At 46.5% G+C, this 22,037-nt stretch overlaps 1 protein-coding gene across 2 annotated transcripts; it reads left to right on the top strand.

Moving 5' to 3' along the window:
• Nucleotides 1–16,096: 16,096 nt before the first annotated feature.
• On the top strand, nt 16,097–21,134 carry SPMIP9 (sperm microtubule inner protein 9). 2 transcript variants are annotated; one of them, XM_011766060.3, is made up of 4 exons: nt 16,097–16,247; nt 17,101–17,137; nt 17,879–17,971; nt 20,601–21,134. In XM_011766060.3, the coding sequence occupies exons 2-4, from the start codon at nt 17,111–17,113 to the stop codon at nt 21,021–21,023; spliced, it is 543 nt and encodes a 180-aa protein (XP_011764362.1). In that variant the 5' UTR covers nt 16,097–16,247; nt 17,101–17,110; the 3' UTR covers nt 21,024–21,134. The 2 variants fall into 2 exon arrangements, with proteins under 2 accessions (XP_011764362.1, XP_011764363.1); XM_011766061.3 differs by having other exon boundaries at nt 16,106–16,273.
• Nucleotides 21,135–22,037: the final 903 nt, after the last annotated feature.

Raw genomic sequence — 22,037 nt, forward strand, 5'->3', positions numbered from 1 at the left:
ACGTCATGTCTCGTCTATGTTGCGTAATTTGATCCCACAGTCATAGAATAGAAAGAAGCTGATAATCAGGATGAAGTTTTTTTTTTTTTTTTTTTGAGACGGAGTCTCGCTCTGCCGCCCAGGCTGAAGTGCAGTGGCCGGATCTCGGCTCACTGCAAGCTCCGCCTCCCGGGTTCTCGCCATTCTCCTGCCTCAGCCTCCCAAGTAGCTGGGACTACAGGCGCCGCCACCTCGCCCGGCTAGTTTTTTGTATTTTTTAGTGGAGACGGGGTTTCACCATGTCAGCCAGGATGGTCTCGATCTTCTGACCTCGTGATTCGCCCGTCTCGGCCTCCCAAAGTGCTGGGATTACAGGCTTGAGCCACCGCGCCCGGCCAGGATGAAGTTTTAAAATAGTTTTTGAGTCTTGCAGAACAAATTGAAGCTTTTCTGAACAAGAAAATAAAACCAATTAAGAATTGCAGTCTCTCTACCAGTCACTGTGCTAGACGTGGCAACTGTTCTACCACTGGATCTTCTCAACAATTATTTGGTGCTGTTATGATTCTCACCCTCACTTTTTTTTTTTTTTTTTTTTTTTTTGAGACAGTCTCACTCTATTGCCCAGGCTGAAGTGCAATGGTGCAATCTAGGCTTACTGCAGCCTCCACCTCCCAAGTTCAAGTCATTCTCCTGCCTCAGCCTCCTGAGTAGCTGGGACTACAGGCACCCGCCACCACACTTCGCTAATTTTGTATTTTTAGTAGAGACGGGATTTCACCCGGTTGGCCAGGCTGGTCACGAACTCCTGACCTCAAGTGATCTGCCTGCCTTGGCCTCCCAAAGTGTTGGGATCACAGGCGTGAGTCACCATGCCCGGCCTCACTCTCACTTTTAAAGAGAATGCTTTCCCCTTTCTGCTGAGATCTGACAAACACAAAAATGAAGCAGGCAAAGATGATGCCAGTGACACTTTCTGAGTTCCCAACCACAGCATAGCCTTGACGATGCACTGTGTTTGTCAGAGCTCCTCAGCAGAAAGGGGAGAGCGTTCACTTTAAAAGTGAGGGTGAGAATCGTTACAGCATCAAAGAGTTGTGAAGATCCAGTGGTAGAACAGTCGCCGTGTCTAGCACAGTGACTGGTAGAGACCGCAATTCTTTTTTTTTTTTTTTTTTTTTTTTTGAGACGGAGTCTCGCTCTGTCGCCCAGGCTGGAGTGCAGTGACCGGATCTCAGCTCACTGCAAGCTCCGCCTCCCGGGTTTGCGCCATTCTCCTGCCTCAGCCTCCCGAGTAGCTGGGACTACAGGCACCCGCCACCTCGCCCGGCTATTTTTTTGTATTTTTTAGTAGAGATGGGGTTTCACTGTGTTAGCCAGGATGGTCTCGATCTCCTGACCTCGTGATCCGCCCGTCTCGGCCTCCCAAAGTGCTGGGATTACAGGCTTGAGCCACTGCGCCCGGCCGAGACTGCAATTCTTAATTTGTTTCATTTTCTTATTCAGAAAGCTTCAGTTTTTTCCACAAGACTCAAAAACTGTTTTAAAAATTCATCCTGATTATCAGCTTCTTTCTATTCTAGGACTGTGGGATCAAATCATGTGACATAGATGAGATGTGACATGTTCAGTACCTTTATATCACACGTTTTCCTAATAAAGAAAGCTTACTATTTTAAAAATTAAGTATTTTTAAAACAATTAACCTCTGTCATCACCCACAGCATTGTCAGGCTATGCTGTAGTTGGAACCACTTTCAATGACATTTCCTTCTTACTGGGAGAGGCAGTCTGAGAAAAAGATTGGATACTGAAACACTGGGATGTTCAATAGGTTTTAGTGACTTCCATCCAAAGATCATGAGGGACCCACCTGGAATTGAACAAATTTGAGTTTATTTCTAGTAGCAAATAACACATAAAATGGGAAGCTTTTGGAATAGGGTGTTAGAAAATATCTATAATTGGGCCAGGCGTGGTGGCTCATGCCTGTAATCCCAGCACTTTGGGAGGCCAAGGTGGGTGGATCATGAGGTCAGGAGTTCAAGACCAGCCTGGTCAACATGGTGAAATCCCATCTCTACTAAAAATACAAAAATTAGCCAGGTGTGGTGGCATACGCCTGTAATCCCAGCTACTTGGGAGGCTGAGGCAGGAGAATCGCTTGAACCCGGGAGGCAGAGGTTGCAGTGAGCCGAGATTGTGCCACTGCACTATAGCCTGCGTGACAGAGCAAGACTCCAACTCAGAAAAAAAAAAAAAAAGTATATATAATTGGCTGGGGACAGCGGCTAATGCCTATAATCCCAGCACTTTGGGAGGCTGGGACTGGTGAATTGCTTGAGCCCAGGAGTTAGAGACCAGCCTAGGCAACATGGCAAAACCCCGTCTCTACAGAAAATACAAAAATTAGCTGGGCATGGTGGCACACACACCTGTGGTCTCCCTTGGGAGGCTGAGGTGGGAGGATTGTCTGAGCCTGGGAGGTTGAGGCTGTAGTGAGCCATGATTGCATCACTGCACTCAGCCTGGGTGATAGAGTAAGACCCTGTGTCCAAAAAAATAATAATAATAAATAAATAAAAATAAAAATCTATTCTAGGATTTGAGCTTGTGTCAGGTGATTTGGGGGAGGGTTTAAGAGAGTCGGGTTTTGCTCTGGAAGCAGATGTAATTCTGTGATCTTATTTTTGAGATGGTATCTCGCCCTTTCGCCCAGGCTGGAGTGAAGTGGTGCAACTCGGCTCACTGCAACCTCTGCCCCCTGGGTTCAAGTGATTCTCCTGCCTCAGCCTCCCAAATAACTGGGAGTACAGACACCTGCTACCACTCCCGGCTAATTTTTGTATTTTTGGTAGAGATGGGGTTTCACCATGTTGGACAGGCTGGTCTCAAACTTCTGACCTCAGTTGATCCACCTGCCTCGGCCTTCCAGAGTGCTAGGATTACAGGCATGAGCCACCGTGCCTGGTCTAATAATTCTTACCTATCAGGCAGGAGGAAAAAGTCAAGGCTAAAGAAGCAGCAGTTACCATTAGGCTGGATAGGAAGTTTTTGGTTATTTTTGTGTCTGTCTTGGACAATGTTCATGTTTTGTCTGTGTTGAGACATGGCTATGGAGGAGCCTTGTTTTTGTCTTCATCCATCATGGTCACAATGGTCTTGTTTGATGTTGATGCTCTGAATTGTTTATGCCCCATAGAACACCAGAGCTTCCAGATCAGGAGCCAGTTTTCTCTTTGAATGTTTTAGAAATTGTTTAAAATAAAAACCATCCCCCAAATTCCAGCATATGGATTGCCCTCTTTTTTTTTTTTTTTTTTTGAGACAGAGTCTCGCTGTGTCTCCCAGACTGGAGTGCAGTGGTGTGATCTCGGCTCACTGCAAGCTCCGCCTCCCGGGTTCACGCCATTCTCCCGCCTCAGCCTCCCAAGTAGCTGAGACTACAGGCGCCCGCCACCATGCCCGGCTAGTTTTTTGTATTTTTAGTAGAGACGGGGTTTCACCATGTTAGTCAGGATAGTCTCGATCTCCTGACCTCGTGATCCACCCGCCTCGGCCTCCCAAAGTGCTGGGATTACAGGCTTGAGCCACCGCGCCCGGCCTGGATTGCCCTCTTCAGACCTTTTTCTCACCAGGTATGCAGAGGCCATAGACACTGTGGTTGAAAATGTGAACTCTGACTCCTGGCAGCTGAGGCTAGAATCTTCCTCCCGTCACTTAACTGTGTGTGAACCTGAGCAAGTTATTTACTGTGTTGGCTAATTTTATGTTTCAGCTTGCCTCTGATGACAGAGGTTAATTGTTTTAAAAATACTGGGCTAAGGGATGCCCAGATAGCTGGCAAAACACTATTTCTGGGTATGTCTCTGGGGGCATTTCCAGAAGAGATTAGCAATTCAATTGGTAGACCAAGTACAGATGAATACCCTTCTCAATGTGGGCAGGTGTCATCCAATCCACTGGGGTTAGCCTAAATAGAACAAAAAAGCAGAAAAAGGCAAATTTGCTCTCTTGCTGTTCAGGCTGAGATATCTTGTCTTCTCCGGCCCTTATGTACATGGGTGCTCTGGTTCTCAGGCCTTCAGACTCAGACTGAATGACACTACCAGTTTACCTGGTTCTCCAGCTTACTGATGGCAAAGTGTGGGACTTCTTATCCTCCATAATCATGTGAACCAATTCCTGTAATAAATCTCTTTCTCTCCATGTATGTGTGGAGATATATATATATAAATACATATAAAATGTATACAAACATATATACATATAATATATATGAAACAGGGTGATTTTTTGTTGTTGTTTGTATGTTTGTTTTGTTTTGTTTTTGAGATGGAGTCTCGCTCTGTCTCTTAGGCTGAAGTGCAGTGGCACAATCTTGGCTCACTGCAGCCTCTGCCTCCCAGGTTCAAGCAATTCTTCTGCCTCAGCCCCTGGAGTAGCTGAGATTATAGGTGTGCACCACTATGCCTGGCTAATTTTTTTTTTTTTTTTTTTGAGACAGAGTTTCGCTTTTGTTGCCCAGGCTGGAGTGCAATGGCGCAATCTCAGCTCCCTGCAACCTCTGCCTCCCGGATTCAAGCAATTCTTCTGCCTCAGCCTCCCAAGTAGCTGAGATTACAGGTATGCACACCACACCCGACTAATTTTGTATTTTTAGTAGAGATGGCGTTTCTCCATGTTGGCCAGGCTGGTCTTAAACTCCTGACCTCAGATGATCCACCCACCTCAGCCTCCCAAAGTTCTGGGATTACGGGCGTGAGCCACCATGCCCGGCCTAAGGTGATGATTAAGTAAATCAAATCCACATAAAGCTGTCAGGACAGTACCCAGCACAGAGGATTGCCCTGTTGTTACTGTTACTACCGAATGTTCAGTCAATTCTCAAGTGCCTGGGGAGTTGTAGGAGCCTCTGGCTATTGTCATTCCTTGTTTTTGGAGATGGAGTCTCACTCTGTCACCCAGGGCTGGAGTGTGGTGGCGTGATCTCAGCTCACTGCAACCTCTGCCTCCTGGGTTCAAGCAATTCTCCTGTCTCAGCCTCCCGAGTAGCTAGGACTACAAGCGCCCGCCACCATGCCCAGCTAATTTTTTGTATTTTTCAGTAGAGACGGGGTTTCACCATATTGGTCAGGCTGGTCTTGAACTCCTGACCTCAGGTGATCCACCTGCCTCAGCCTCCCAAAGTACTGGAATTATAGGTGTGAGCCACCGTGCCCGGCCATCATTTCTTCTGCATTCTCTTCTTTCCTGTCTGCGCCGCATACTTACCCCACACAGGTCTTCTTGAAAGGTCCCTTGCATCATGTTACTGTTGAGTGACATATTCCATGCTCACTCTCATTTATTGAGCATGTACTCGATATCAGGCACTGGGCTGGGCAGGGTATTTCGAGTTTTACTGTATTTTCCTGCACGGCAGACATTTTTAGCCCTACTTTACCACTTCAGAAGGAAACTGAAGAGAGAATATAAGTAACTGACTTGAAGACACACAGTTTGTAAGTGGTAAAGCTGAGTTCAAGTGCAAAATCATCTGACTCTAAAACTTTTTCCTCTCTGCATTCAGCCTCCCCCATGAAAGTCCAGCCCTGAAGGTCTTCATTGCACAGCCCCAGATGCCTTTCCAGCCTGACTTTTAAATATCCCCTATACAATCAAAGAGCATTATGGAGGGTCTAGCAGGCTCAGAGGAAGTCAAGAGGAAAAAGGCAGCTCAAATAGTTTTTTGTGGGGGAAGCAAAAAAAAAAAAAAAAAAAAAAGCACAACTAAACAAAGACATGGACATGGCATGAAGTAAGTGACAAATATCTGCTGAAGTGCCATAAATGTTCAGAGAAAAGGGATGTGGGTGAGAATGAGCAGTCAGGAAATGGTTCCCACCAGAAGCCAGGCAGTGGCTGAGGCTTCAGGGATGAACCAAATTTGGACAAGAGAAGGATGCTCCTCATCTAACACTTGATTTCATCGCTACCTGTTCTCTGCCATTTCTTCAGTCTCCCTCAACTCCAGATGACCCTGGCCTGCCTCTGCACTGCCCTGCATGTGCTTTCTTTGGACACTTCCTGCTTCCTCTCCCTCCCAGTGTGTAAAGTGCTGGATGGCAGGAACACGGCGTTTCTCATCTTTTATCATCATCCACCAACACCTTCCTTCCTATGACCACACACACACACACACACACACACACACACACAGCATCTAGCACCATGCCTCGCTCACCAAAGACAGTCAATACTTGTGCGTTGAACAAATGAAGCAAAAGGTCCCAAGTTCTTATCTCAGTTCAACAATTTCACCATGTTGGTCAGGCTGGTCTCGAACTCTTGACCTCATGATCTGCCCGCCTCGACCTTCCAAAGTGCTGGGATTACAGGCGTGAGCCACTGCGCCTGGTATCATTTCTCAGGTACTGTGCACATCCACCACCACGAAAGCATCCGAGACCAGACCTTTGATTGGCTGTCTGCCTCTGTCCACCCCTGGAAGATTTTGGGCCTCAGCTCCTCCATCTATAAACAGTGCGGGTGGCGCAGCCATGGTCTTCTTACCCATGCGTAAGGATCACAGAATCTCCAATAAAGCTTGTTAAAAGTCCAGGGTTGGCTTCATTTCCCAGAGTTTCTGACACAAGTGTGGCAGCAGAAATCTGCATTTTAATATGTATCACAGGAGACTCTGAAGAAGAGGGTCATTGGGCTGCCCTTGGAGAAACCCTGTGCTAGGTGACCCAGCTAGTTTCTATGAATCTAGAATGGAAAAGGATGACAGACCCTGTGTGTGGGGCTCCTGAAGGCATCCAGTTGGGGACACACCTCTCCGAAGCACAATCACGTCTTAATTTTCAGAGCCATCCACTTGAAAGCTAATGACCCAGTGTGTTTGCAGCGGTGGGACAATCAGCGTCCCGGATCCCTCCTGGAGATCTGGAGATTCCGCAGGGCCCCTTAACGAAATGGATTCCTCTCGCCTTCCCTGCTGTGCGGCAGGGGCTGATCCTGAATTAACTCGAGATCTGTTTTTTGTTTGTTTGTTCTTCAGGTGAAGGGGTTTCTATTTCTGACGAGGGCCCTCCTGGCTAAGACATCTCGTTTGGGAAAGGCAGTGTTTGCTAAGCTCTTGGAGGCTCCAGGCTCCTGGAGAGGGAGCAATATCCCCACTGCGCTGGGGAGGAGGCCTTTGTAGTGTCGACCTGCTGTTTGTGTTTCAGGCTCTAAGGGAAGGGTTGCTCCTAATTAAAGGCATAAATGCTTTAATCCCTGGCCTGAGGGCTTCCCATAGCGCATTAGCCGTATTAGGAAGGAAATGGATTGTAATCCCTTTAATATAAACCTAGAGGAAGTTGAGGGCTTCTGATTGGGGAGAAGAATTTCCTCCTGTGATTTAACAATATTAACATACTGAATTTGCATAGGCCGAAATTTGGGGCCCAGCTCTCTCCAGGCTATGGTAGGAGATGTGGGAGTCACTCTCAGATGACTTTTGGGGTGTTCTTGTTCCTATTTCCGTCGAATGAATGAAGGTTACGATAATTTAACTCCTACAGCATACCAGACTAGGTGTTAAGTAATTGATATTTTTCTTCTTTAGTTTTCACATCTAACCCTGTTGTACATGTATGGGGTTATTTTCTCAGTATAGATATTTAGATTTAGAGGTGAGTATCCTCACTGGAGGTAGCAGGGGAGAAGGAGGAATGATGCCTGTTGAGGGCCTTTGGTGTGCCCCTGCTTTGTATAACCTGTTTATTGGTTCTTGTCCATACACCTTTTTTTTGCATCCGTTAAAATAATGTTTATTTTAACATAACCATGCTTCTAGAAATACACTCATATTTCTATATGAGTGTTTTTTTTTTAAATAATATAATTTGGTTTATCTTACCTTACACAATTTGAACCCAAAATTTGGATGTGATTTAAACTTTAAAAAAACAAAAGCAGGATTTGCTTTCTGGGTTATTTTTCATCTCTTACAAATGTAGGGAAAGATTCTCCCTTGCCTGCTGCTAAAGGAGAAAATGAGAACCATGAAAACATTTACCCGTTTTGAACTTCAGAAAAAGTCACATGTATTGCATTGTAAAAACTTAAAAATTGGTACAACATGTTTCGCAGTGTTTCAGGGCAAGCTCACTCAAAGTTCAGTAACTATGTGGTCGTCTGGGGTGGAGGAAGCCTGTGCAGGCATTGAGGATTTCAATCTCAGTGAAGAGGGCACTGAGCTCCTGGGAGCGAAGTGACTTGTCCACACTGCCAGAACCAGCGGGTGGCTGAGCTGAGGGCCCTGCCACTCCTGCAGCTTGTTGCACTAACGTTGCTGCATTGGCACTGAAGCTAAGAGATTCTGCAGAAACATGCCGGGCGCAGTGGCTCACGCGTGTAATCCCAGCACTTTGGGAGGCCGAGGCGAGCAGATCATGAGGTCAGGAGTTTGAGACCAGCCTGACCAACATGATGAAATCCCGTCTCTACTAAAAATACAAAAACTAGCTGGGCGTGGTGGTGCATGCCTATAATCCCAGCTACTCAGGAGACTGAGGCAGGAGAATCGCTTGAACCCAGGAGGCAGAGGTTGCAGTAAGCCGAGATTGTGTCACTGCACTCCAGCCTGGGTGACAGAGTGAGACTATCTCCAAAAAAAAAAGGAAAAAAGACAAAAAAAAAAACCTGACTGCAGTGAAGGTAGCACACAAAGGGGGTTAAAAAGAGGCTCGAGTACATGGACCAGCAAGGCCTGAGCACAAGTGCCAGTGACCTTATCATCCTTCTGGCCTGATTTCCCTTCTGCTGCCCTTGAACGCTCCATTTGGGAGGCACAGGATACCTGTTAGTGTCAGGGCAGTGTTGCTCTGCAGGGCTACTTGGGAGGTTACGGTACCTAAATTAGGGATATTGTCCATCCTCCCTGTTGGCTTCAAGTACCACCCATATCCAGCAATTCCAGAGTGTATAACATGTTCAGAACTTTCTTCTCTGAACTATAAACCCTTCTGCTCATGGTGTTTTACGCGCCTCTTCTTGGAAACCACACAGGCTCCACAACTGGAATATGATCCCAACTGCACTCACAGATTTATTCCTGGCATTAGTTCATTTTCTGTTGCTTATAACAGAATATCTGAAACTGGGTAATTAATAAATAAAAGTCATTTATTTCTCACAGTTACAAAGGCTGAGATGTCCAAGGCCAAGGGGCCGTATCTGGTGACAGCCTTCCTGCTGGTGGGAACTCTTCAGAGTCCCAAAGTAGAGCAGAGCATCACCTGGTGAGGGGCTGGGCATGCTAACGTGCTAGCTCAGGTCTGTTTTCCTCTTCTTCTTTTTTTTTTTTTTTTTTTTTTTGAGACGGAGTCTCGCTGTGTCTCCCAGGCTGGAGTGCAGTGGCGTGATCTCGGCTCACTGCAAGCTCCGCCTCCCGGGTTCACGCCATTCTCCCGCCTCAGCCTTCCAAGTAGCTGGGACTACAGGCGCCCGCCACCACGCCCGGCTAGTTTTTTGTATTTTTAGTAGAGACGGGGTTTCACCATGTTAGCCAGGATAGTCTCGATCTCCTGACCTCGTGATCCACCCGTCTCGGCCTCCCAAAGTGCTGGGATTACAGGCTTGAGCCACCGCGCCCGGCCTCTTTTCCTCTTCTTCTAAAGACATCAGTTGCCCTCCCATGATAACCCATTACTCCACTAACCCATTAATTCATTAATTCATGAAGAGCCCTCATGACTCAGTCACCTTGTAAAGTCCCCACCTCTCAATCATGCCACATAGAAGATTAAATTTCCACATGAATTTTGGAGGGGACAAATATTGAAACCATAGCACTTCCCAAACTGATGCCTCCTTCTGCCCTTCCCACCTCAGCAAAGGACCATCAAGTTCCAATGGCTTATTTGAGAAATCTGGGAATCTTTTTGAACCTACTCTGTCTTGCCACTGCCTCTTCCTGATAATGATTAAATCCTATGTGGTCTACTTTCCTAACGTCTCTTGAACCTACTCACTTCTCTCCATATCGACTGCCGTCTTATCCAACTGTCCCAGCCATCATCATCATCATCATCATCATCATCCTCCTCCTCCTCCTCCTCCTCCTCCTCCAGTGACCTACAATGGATAAAGTCAAAAGTTCTTCCCATACCTTGCTTGATGAGGTAGCATCCCCTCTCCAGCCTCATCTGGAGCTGCCCTTGTCCCTCCTGGCTCTGCTCCAGCAGAGCAGCTTCTCTCCTACACTTGGGAAGTCCATTTCCTGCCGTAGGGCAGTGAACAGAACTCTCCTTCCCCTTTAGAACCGAGTTAAAATGTCATTGCTTGAGGCAAGTCTTCTCTGACCAGATCCCAAGACTGGATCAACCTCCGCTACTCCACATTTCTCCTTCATGGCACTTGTCAAAATTGTAATGAAAGACTCACTTGTGTGATGATTTGAATATTTATCTGCCACCGTACTGTAACTTCATAAGGACAGAGACCATTTCTATTTTATTTCATTACCATAATTCCAGGCCCTTGCACAATGCCTGAGATACAGCAGGAACTCAAAAAATATGGGTGCAAATACTGGTATGAAGAACACTAAGCACCTTCATAGACATATCTGTTGACTTTCTACGCTCTTTTCAGGTAGATGTTACCTCTGTTTTACAGATGATCAGACTGCCTTTTATTAATCTTACATGATTTACTCAAAGACATGAGGATAGCAAGTATCCGAATTTGAATTCAGGACTCCAAAAGTGTACTTGGTAGTATTTTTCTGAAAAAGACATACTTGGGTCACAAAAATCACTTGTTATGCCCCAGCTGTCCCCTCTACTCTTATCCCTGTGGCCACTCTGTTCTTTGCCTTAGCCTTTGCCATCTCTTTCAGTTTTATTTAATTCACAAGCACTTCTTAAATCCCCACACTTAAGTGTCCATGCACTGAGTAATAAAAAGGAAGATCCAGCTCTTTCCCTCAAGAATCCCACAGTTAGGAGAAATAACTATGTGAGCTCTCCAACCTTGAATTTGTAGGTATTGTTTCAGCTGACAGTTACAGAAACCCATCTGAAATTGGCATTAGTAAGAAAGGGAATGTACCGGTTCACATAAACTGCGAGGTGTAGATGTAGATCAAACTTCAGGCATGGTTATATCCAGGGTCTCAGTGTTAGTCAAAATGCTGTTGCTGTTTCTATCTCTTGGGTATTTTTTTCTTTGTGCTGATTTTATTATTGGCCTGACTTTCTCTACACAGTGGTTTCAGGCAGCTTGAGGCTCACATGGTTCTTAGTGTCTGCTGTTTCAGCTCTTCCTTCCCAAGAGCTAGGGATGGCACTCATCAGTCCAGCTTGGATCATGAGCCTCTCCCTGGATCAATCACTCTGGCCTAGAGAGTGGAATATTCTGGTGGCAATGTGCCCATTTAGAGTTGGAGTACGATCAGCACCACCCACACCATGTGATCCCCAAACGGGAGTGTCCTAGTCCATTTTTTGTTGCTATAACAGAATACAACAGACTAGGTAATTTATAAAAAACCGAAGTTTAAGGCTGGGCCTGGTGGCTGACGCCTGTACTCCTAGCACTTTGTGAGGCCGAGGCGGGCAGATGAATTGAGTTCAGAAGTTTGAGAGCAGCCTGGCCAACATGGTGGAACCTTGTCTCCGTTAAAAATATAAAAAAAGTTAGTTAGGCGTGGTGGTGCATGCCAATAATCCTAGTTACTCAGGAGGCTGAGGTGGGAGGATTGCTTGAACCCAAGAGGCAGAGATTGCAGTGAACCAAGATTGTGCCATTGCACACTCCAGCCTGGGCAACAGAGCAAGGCTCCATCTCTATAAAAAACAAAAACAACAACAAAACCCAGAAGTTTATTTGGCTCACAGTTTTTGAGGTCAGGAAGTTCAAGGGCATGGCAGCGGCTTCTGGCAAGGCCTTTCATACTGTATTATAACGTGGTACAAAAGTGGGAGGGCAAGTGAGTGTGTGCAAAAGTGGTGAAACATAAGGGGCGGCCTCACTTTATAACAACTGGCTCTTGGGGTAACTAATCCAGTCCTGAGACAGCAATAACTCATTCACTATGGCGAGAATTAACGCAGTCCCAAGAAAGCGGCATTAATCCCTCTTAACCACCTACTTGAATCTTAAAAGGCCTCACCTCCCAACACTGCCATGCTGGAGACTAAATTTCTAACACATGAATTCTGTGGACACACTCAAACCAAAGAAAGGCAAGAAGCAGTTCTGTGAGGGGAAGTTGGCATTCCATTAAAGAAAGAAGAGGAATGCCAGAGATTTCCAGCTGACTCAATCTCTTGACCTTGCCCATCATTCACTTCTTTCTAGGCACGTGGCTCGTTCTTCTTGTTCTCAGTGGTTCCTGCCTTTAGGCTTTGCACTAGCTGATTGCTGTTTCTGGAATCAGCCTCCAGATCTTGGCATGGCTGGTTCTTTCCCATGCTTCAGATCTCTACTATAACATCATCCTCTAGGAGAGACCTTCTTGGACCTCGCATCTGAAGTGCCACTAGTCATTCTCTTGTGCATCACCTGGCTTATTTTCTCTATCTATGGAGGGTGACCTACTTTTTATTGTGTTTGCTCTGTGTTTTCTTTTTTTTTTGTTTTTTGGGACGGAGTCTGGCTCTGTCGCCCCGGCTGGAGTGCAGTGGCCGGATCTCAGCTCACTGCAAGCTCCGCCTCCCGGGTTTACGCCATTCTCCTCCCTCAGCCTCCCGAGTAGCTGGGACTACAGGCGCCCGCCACCTCGCCCGGCTAGTTTGTTGCATTTTTTAGTAGAGACAGGGTTTCACTGTGTTAGCCAGGATGGTCTCGATCTCCTGACCTCGTGATTCGCCCGTCTCGGCCTCCCTAAGTGCTGGGATTACAGGCTTGAGCCACCGCGCCCGGCCTGTGTTTTCATCTCACTGGAATGTAAGCAGAGATTTCCATCTATTTTTGTCATTCTTGTGTCTATAAAGTTCAGAAGAATGCCCAAACACAAAATAAGTGCTCAGTAAATATTGGTTGGATAAATGAGTCTATGGTGGCACCTAGTGAGATAAAGGAAAGCTTTATGGAGGAGGTGTCCCTTAAAGAAGGTGGATTATTCAAATCCCAACCTCAGGGCTGGGGCCAAGGATATTTTAGTGGCTACAGATGTGGCTGGTCGTGGTATTGACATCCAAGATGTGTCTATGGTTGTCAACTATGATATGGCCAAAAATATTGAAGATTACATCCACCCCATTGGCTGCACGGGACGAGCAGGCAAGAGTAGGGTGGCCATCACCTTCCTCACAAAAGAGGACTCTGCTGTGTTCTACGAGCTGAAGCAAGACATCCTGGAAAGCCCAGTGTCTTCCACTAGCCAACAACCCAGATGCCCAACATAAGCCGGGCACCATCCTCACCAAGAAGTGCTGGAAAGAGACCATCTTTGCCTGACACAGCACTCTTCCTGTGGGCTGAGGGCATCTCCGAAGCTGCCTGATGCCTGTTCTTCAGAAACCTCACATCCCTCTTTCCAGGTCCTCATTCTTGGGTTATGGGGGCTTAGGAAAACAATCAGACTCGCTAGCCCAGACCCTCAGGTCGGGAGGCCTGCATGTGGGGCTGCAAAAGGAGCAGACAACACTGTTGGAGGCAGGGAGAGGAAATTACCACAGCTTTTTGGCCCAGCTCTGCCCTTCTTTGCTTTGGGATTGCGCTGGGCCATCAGCTCATGCCAGGCTATGGGGGCAGCCATTTGGCATTGCTGCCCAGACTGAACAGAAACCTGGCTGCCTGATGGGACCTCCTTTGGCACAGACTTGACTGTGTAACTGTATAAACTGCAGCAGCATCGTTGCCCTAGATGCCCCAGGGGACCTGGCACCATGAAGATTACGGACAGTGGAATCTTCCTGTCATCTGGACAGCTGTTTTCCTGTTTGGATGGTAAAGTCGAGCGCCTTTAGACCTGTGCACAGCCCCGCACCAAGGGGTGCTGTGTGCTCTAGGCATCCCCTCCCGCAGGGGATTTTCTAAGTAGATGGGGGGACGGGGTGAACTGGCTGTGTCCATCTTTGTCACTGAGTGAAATCTCTGTTTTCTATTCTCTGAGAAGATAAGTTTGTATGTTCTGAGAAGAAATACATGAATATTTTTTAGGCCGGGCGCGGTGGCTCAAGCCTGTAATCCCAGCACTTTGGGAGGCCGAGACGGGCAGATCACGAGGTCAGGAGATCGAGACCATCCTGGCTAACACGGTGAAACCCCGTCTCTACTAAAAAATACAAAAAACTAGCCGGGCGCGGTGGCGGCGCCTGTGGTCCCAACTACTCGGGAGGCTGAGGCAGGAGAATGGCGTGAACCCGGGAGGCGGAGCTTGCAGTGAGCTGAGATCCGGCCACTGCACTCCAGCCTGGGCGGCAGAGCGAGACTCCGTCTCAAAAAAAAAAAAAAAAAAAAAGAAATAAATGAATATTTTTAAAAATTATATATATATAATATAATATATAACATATATATGTTTAATATAATATATAATTAAATATACATATTTATATATAATTACATAAAATATATAATATACACAAATATATATATACAATTTAACATATATAACAAAGTTTACCATTTTAATCACTTTTATGTGCATAATTCAGTGGCATTAAATACATTCACAATGGGCAACCATCACCACCATCCATTCCCAGAACTTTTTTTTTTTTTTTTTGAGACGGAGTCTCGCTCTGTCGCCCAGGCTGGAGTGCAGTGGCCGGATCTCGGCTCACTATAAGCTCCGCCTCCCGGGTTCACGCCATTCTCCTGCCTCAGCCTCCCGAGTAGCTGGGACTACAGGCGCCTGCCACCTGGCCCGGCTAGGTTTTTGTATTTTTTAGTTGAGACAGGGTTTCACCGTGTTAGCCAGGATGGTCTCGATCTCCTGACCTTGTGATCCGCCCGTCTTGGCCTCCCAAAGTGCTGGGATGACAGGCTTGAGCCACCGCGCCCGGCCTCCCAGAACGTTTTAAAATATTCTGAAACAAAAACTTCATATCCATTAAACAATAACTCCCCGTTCCTCCCCTCAGTCTCTGGCAACTATCATTCTATTTTCTATCTCTATGAATTGTACTTCTCTAGGTACCTCACAGAACTGGAATCACGCAGCATTTGTCTTTTTGTGACCGGCTTATTTTGCTTTATTTCACTTAGCATAATGTCCTCAAGATTTATCCATGCTGTGGATAAAGAATTGCCTTCCCTTTTTTTTTTTTTTTTCTTAAATTTTGTTTCGAGACAGAGTCTCACTCTGTCACCCAGGCTGGAGTGCAGTGGTGTGATCTCGGCTCAGCCTCCTGAGTAGCTGGGACTACAGGCATGCACCACCACGCCTGGCTAATTTTTGTATTTTTAGTAGAGACAGGGTTTCTCCAATTTAGTCAGGCTGGTCTGGAACCCCTGACCTCAGGCAACCCACCTGCCTCGGCCTCCCAAGTTGCTGGGATTACAGGCATGAGCCACTGCGCCCGGCCTCCCTTTTAAGGCTGAATAATATTCCATTGTACATATATCCCAAATCCATTCATCTCTGAAGGACATTTAAGTTGTTTCTACCTTTTGACTATTGTGAATCATGCTGTTGTGAACATTGGGGTACAGGTATCCATTTGAGTCCTTGCTTTCAATTCTTTTTTGTTTATAACTAGAAGTGGTCTTGCTAAATCATATGGTTTTAATTTCTCCATATCCTCACCAAAGCTTGTTTCTGTATATTTTTTTTTATTGTAGCCACACACTATGAATGTCAAAAAGTATGACATTTTGACAATTTTGAGCCAGCCTGTCAGGCAACCGAGGCCTGGGTGGCAGTCTATGGTGCAAAGTGGATTTAGTCACACACAGTCTGATGTTATAAACCACGTGGGCTCTATTTACCATTTTCTCCTAGGAATAGAGAGATTCTGTAGAGTGTCAGAAAGCACTGGTCCCCAAGACCTTCCAGTGCTGCCAGGACTCATGTTGGCTCTGGTGAGCCAGGGACAGGGGAACTGACCTGCAGGCAGCCCGAGCAGCCACCCACCCACCCACCTCACAATGACAGGGACCCTCATCATAGGTCAGGGCTCAACTCAAAGACAGGCGTGGCAGTGGGACACAGCAACAGGACTCTCCATGTGGCAAGGGCACCTGGAGGTGGGAGGGCAGGAGCGTCGTCTTGCCCTGGCAGAAGAAAGGGTCGGCTGTGTCTGCATGGCAGCTGGTCCCCAGCCCTAGGAGAGAAGCTGTCTGTGAGCAAAAGGAAGGGAACACAGGGGTTTGTTGAGATCTGAGCACCACCCTGCTGGGCCACTGTCTGCTGAAGGGAGTGGGGCTTAGGGGAGGGTTCCCTGGGAATGCAGTGGAGTACCCCTCAAGGATCTAGGGGGCCATGCACACAAGCAGTCTGTGCAGCGAGGGCCCTGCTAGGACTTTAGGGCTGGAAGGGAGGGGTCGGAGTTAGGCCTACAAACTACTGTCGTTCAGCTGGGAATGCAGAGTCTCGCAACTTTCTTCACCTTGGATACTCCCCTCTGAATAAAGGTGGCTCTGAGTCCTAGGCCTGGGCCTTCCTCCATCCAAGGGGAGTGCTGAGGCCTGGTTCAGAGGAACATGTGAGCTGGAGCCAGTTCATACTGGCTCACAAGAGCCCATCCTGTGCATATCTGTGCAACTCAGTGCCAATGATATTATGTTGATAGCCTGAAATGAGCCACGATAGGAGCATTTACACCACAGAAATTAGCAGATGCTATAAACCCAGGGCCTATTTTCCCTGAAAACATGGTTGTTAAACATTTACCAGCACTTCACTTGCCCTAGGATCAGATATACCTCTCAAACAGTAAACCTGATCAGTAAATGTGATCTTCTACACAACCCTCATTCTTCCTGAGTCCTGCTCCAGCCCTTTTGCCCCAGGGACCCTGGTATCACCACCAACCCCTTGATGATGGAGTGACATGCAGGGTGGGAGCCCAGGGAAGATGGGGAGGAGTGGGCTAAGAAAGCTGGGGCAGCCATACTGCATTGGCACAGCTTGAAGATAGTGGCTGCTTTCCTTGTCTGTGGCAGAGCAGGGCTAAACAACTTGTCTGTGTCTAGGTCTTTTGCCATGGCAGGTGTGAAATACCCGGGACAGGTGAGTGATGTGGGTTACTATCCCCTGTGATGGTCTCAGAGTTGGGTAGCCTCAGCAAGCCCCTGGAAGGGCCAGGCTCCTTAAGGCTCCTCCTTCTCATCTTTCTGGAATGATAGTTTTGGGGTTTTTTTGTTTTATTGTTTTGGTTTTTTGTACAAGAAGAAGAGAACTGAGTTCTCTTCTTTATAATTTTCTGAGGGTTCAGTTATTTACTCAGCATGCACTTATTAGGCACCCACAGTGTGCCAGGCCCTGTGCTGGGCTTTGGGACTGCAGAGATGTCTAAGTACACTAAACCTGATCTAGTGTACTTTATTAAATCCATCACAGTACACCCTGTAAGTGCTGTTGTGGAGGGTTGTGAGGAACAAGGAAAGGGTTTAACTCTTGGGAGGTAGAGAATAAAAGGGTGGGAGAGATGTTTGGGGAAGAGATGTTTAGTCTGGGTCTTGGAGGATAGATAGGAGTTTGCTAGTCTGTGAGGAGGGCAACTTGCATTTCTATCAGGAGATAGGAAAAAGCACATGCCAGGCCCATGCGAGCGGGAGGAAGTGAGGCTGGAGTAGAGAGGGCAGGAAGGTGGTGGGATGGTAAAAGTGGGTCACAGCCAGATCATCTGGGCTCTGAATGTCAGGCCCAAAGTCAGCCTTTGTCCTACAAACAGCAAGAAGCCATTGAATGGCTTTAAGTGGAGGAGTGACGAGGGGGAATCTCTTGTTTCATATTCTCCTTGTGCTTTAGGACCCTGTGGATTTAGACATATACCAAAGCTCCCACATGGTCGACTATCAACCCTACGGGAAGCACAAATACTCCAGGGTCACGCCGCAAGAGGTAGGAAGGCATGCAAGTCCTGTCATTCAATCAATTGTCCACTGAAATTCCCTCTATTGCTTCATTTGTATTACAAATGTGGACATTTGGACACTTGTTAGAACAATATCCAATGCCAGGAGATGTGACTTAGAGATCTTTTATGTGCATGTGCATGTATGCGTATGTATTTTTTTTTTTTTTTTTTTTTTTTGAGACGGAGTCTCACTCTGTCACCCAGGCTGGAGTGTAGTGGCACAATCTCGGCTCACTACAAGTTCTGCCGCCTGTCCGGGTTCAAGTAATTCTCCTGCCTCAACCTCCCGAGTCGCTGGGATTACAGGTGCCTGCCACTACGTCGGCTAATTTTTGTATTTTTAGTAGAGATGGGATTTCACCATTTTGGCCAGGCTGATCTTGAACTCCTGACCTCGTGATCCACCTGCCTTGGCCTCCCAAAGTGCTGGGATTACAGGCGTGAGCCACCGTGGCCGGCCATGTGTGTAAGTTTTCAAATGTACATCATATATATCATGCATACAAAAGATTGTAAATAACACACATTTACAGTTTAAATTACACTGATAAACACCGATATAACCATTACAGACAGCTTAAAACATGGCACATTAACAGTAGCAGTACCTTGTAGCCTTTTGGTTAGCCCACAGATTTACCCCTCCTCCCATCTCCAGAAGTGGTTAATCATTCCCTTGTAGGCCAATTGCAGTGGCTCACACCTGTAATCCCAGCATTTTGGGAGGCCAAGGCAGGCAAGAGTTGAGGCCAGGGATTTGAGACCAGGAGTTTGAGGCCAGCAGTTTGAGATCAGCCTGGCCGATGTGGCGAAATCCCGTCTCTACAAAAATTACAAAAATTAGCCTGACGTGTTGGTGCACGCTTGTATTCTCAGCTGTCTGGAAGACTGAGACAAGAGAATCGCTTGAACCTGGGAACCAGAGCGAAACTCTATCCCTCCCCAAAAAAATCGTTCCCTTGTGTGTTTTTCTAAAAACTCATTTTACCTTATACGTATATATCCCTTCAAACAAATTGTTTGGTTTTGCCTTTTTGAACTTTATTACACATTGAATTTGTACCCTTCCGCAATTGTCACTTTTTGCTAAGCATTATGGCGTATTATTCATTTTCTGCTGCATAGTATTACATTGTGCGAATATGCCACAGTGTACTGTATTTGTCTCTTCTGTATCTGTCCCTTCTTATTGGTGGACATTTGGGCGCTTTGTTCCTACTCTTCCCACTCCCAAATGCTGCATTGAAGATGAGATAAGACACATCCTAATGTTCAAGTGTTTATCCATTCCAGGAGTGGAATTGTTAGTCATGGAGTATTAGGTAAAATCACTGTTTTCCAGAGTATTAGGTAAAACCACTGTTTTCCATTACATTTATAATGTAAATCACCAATTTACATTATAGGCAGTAGGAGACGGTTACTTCTGTTGCTCTGCAATGTTGCCATTGCTTGGTATTGACAGATATTTTAATTTTTGCCAGTTTGGTGGGTGCAAAATCATATTTTCCTGTGGTCATAATTTTCATTTCACTGACTATTAATGAGGTTGGCCACCTTTTCATTTGTTGATGGAGATTTGTTATTTTATAAAATAGCTGTTCATGTCTTTTGCTCATTTTTCTACTGGGTTGCTTGTCTTTTTCTTATTAATTTGTAGGACTTCTAAAAAATATTCTAAGCATTTTTCCTTTTTTTTTTTTTTTTTTTTTTTTGAGGAGTCTGGCTCTGTTGCCCAGGCTGGAGTGCAGTGGTGCAATCTCGGCTCACTGCAACCTCTGCCTCCTGGGTTCAAGTGATTCTCCTGCCTCAGCCTCCTGAGTAGCTGGAATTACAGGTGTGCACCACCACACCCAGCTAACTTTTGTATTTTTAGTGGAGATGAGGTTTCACCATGTTGGCCAGGCTGGTCTCGAACTCCTGTCCTCAAGTGATCCACTCACCTCGGCCTCCCAAATTGCTGGGATTACAGGCGTGAGCCACCACATCTGGCCCTAAGCATTTTTCATTTGTCAGTTATATATGTGGATAAACTCTTCTCCAGTTTGTGGTTTGTCTTTGCACTAAATATTTCAGGGAGTGTGAATTGTGATTTTTAATATAGTTAGATTTATCAGTTTTTTCCTTTATCATTTTCTCTTTTCAAGATTACTTAAAAATCTTTTCTTGTCCTGAGGTTTCCCCACTGAGAAAAGACGATCTAAACAAACAAAGATGGATCAATCTCTGAGATGTTATTTAATGGAAGCAAAGTGTGGAATGGAATATAATATTCATCATTTCTGTACAAACCAAGGGAAGAAGATATACACATACATGTTTATATGCACATCAAATATTTCTAGAGAGACACAAAAAGCACTGATAGCAGTGGTTGTCTCTGGAGATGGGAACCGAAGGAGGAGGAGAATGGAAAAGAGACTTACTTTTCACTATAAGCTCTTTTGTGTAATTTCAGTATTCCCTCTGCTGTATAGGTTACATTCAAGGACTAATTTAAAGTTTTAAAAAAATAAAGCAAAGAAGGGTGTGCTCTGTCTTGGATGCTTCCAAGAAAAGCTACATCATCTCTCGTCTCTCACCCCTCCATTCATGTGTGATTTGTTTCCACAGCAGGCAAAGCTCGATGCTCAACTCCGGGACAAAGAGTTTTATAGGCCCATCCCTAACCCCAACCCCAAGCTAACGGATGGGTACCCTGCTTTCAAAAGACCCCACATGACTGCCAAAGACCTGGGACTTCCTGGCTTCTTCCCATCACAGGAACATGAGGCCACATGGGAGGACGAGCGGAAGTTCACCAGTACCTGCCATTTCACATATCCAGCTTCCCACGATCTGCACCTGGCCCAGGGTGACCCCAACCAGCTCCTCCGGAGTGCTGACTTTCCGTGCCTCCTGGATCCCAAGCACCAGCCTGCTGCAGAGATAGCCAAAGGCTACCTGCTACTGCCAGGGTGTCCCTGTCTTCATCACCATATAGTCAAGGTCCCTATCTTGAACCGGTGGGGACCCTTGATGCCATTTTACCAGTAGGAAGGATAAAAATACCTTCCAAAGGCTCTTCCAAGGGCATGTGGAAATCCTACGACCTTGGAGTGCAGAGAGGAGAATTGAAAATAAAACTGGAAGGATGTTCCAACTGCAGTGGGACCCTGGGATCATGTTCATTCTACCTCTCTCCCTGGGCTGCCCTGGGCTACAGCATACCCATTGCAGAGAGAGGAAGAGAGGGAGGGAGGGGAAATCAGTGTGTATTTAGAACTGAAATTTGTGTCATGTTTCATTATAATTAAGAATCCTGGCCGGGTGCTGTGGCTCATGCCTATAATCCCAGACTTTGGGAAGCCAAGGCAGGTGGATCACCTAAGGTCAGGAGTTCAAGACCAGCCTGGCCAACATGGTAATACAAAAATTAGCCAGGTGTGGTGGCTTACACCTGTAGTCCCAGCTACTCGGGAGGCTAAGACACAAGAATCACTTGAACCCAGAAGGCAGAGGTTGCAGTGAGCTGAGATCATGCCACTGCACTCCAGCCTGGGCAACAGAGTGAGACTTGGTCTCGGGCGGGTGGAGGGAGGGGGGAAGAATCCTATTGTAAAGATTCTTACTGTTTTAAGCATTTATTAATAAAGTTGGGGCCGGGCGCGGTGGCTCAAGCCTGTAATCCCAGCACTTTGGGAGGCCGAGACGGGCGGATCACGAGGTCAGGAGATCGAGACCATCCTGGCTAATATGGTGAAACCCCGTCTCTACTAAAAATACAAAAAACTAGCCGGGCGAGGTGGTGGGCGCCTGTAGTCCCAGCTACTCGGGAGGCTGAGGCAGGAGAATGGCGTGAACCCGGGAGGCGGAGCTTGCAGTGAGCTGAGATCCGGCCACTGCACTCCAGCCTGGGCGGCAGAGCGAGACTCCGTCTCAAAAAAAAAAAATAAATAAAATAAATAAATAAAGTTGGGAAAAGTGTGTTTCCCACAGTCATCTAGATATTGGCTGTGACTGCAAAACGTGAGGTGCTGTTGGATAACTTTTCCCCTCAATATTCTTATT

Source organism: Macaca nemestrina, chromosome 13 (genome assembly GCF_043159975.1).
Source record: "Macaca nemestrina isolate mMacNem1 chromosome 13, mMacNem.hap1, whole genome shotgun sequence".
Lineage (NCBI taxonomy): Eukaryota > Metazoa > Chordata > Mammalia > Primates > Cercopithecidae > Macaca > Macaca nemestrina.

What these genes read in the sequence shown, in the direction of transcription:
- SPMIP9 (XM_011766060.3), top strand. Translation starts at nt 17,111, where the DNA reads ATGGCAGGTGTGAAATACCCGGGACAG. An exon ending in GTGTGAAATACCCGGGACAG is followed by an intron (nt 17,138 to 17,878) that starts GTGAGTGATGTG and finishes CTTGTGCTTTAG; the next exon opens with GACCCTGTGGATTTAGACAT. An exon ending in CCAGGGTCACGCCGCAAGAG is followed by an intron (nt 17,972 to 20,600) that starts GTAGGAAGGCAT and finishes TTGTTTCCACAG; the next exon opens with CAGGCAAAGCTCGATGCTCA.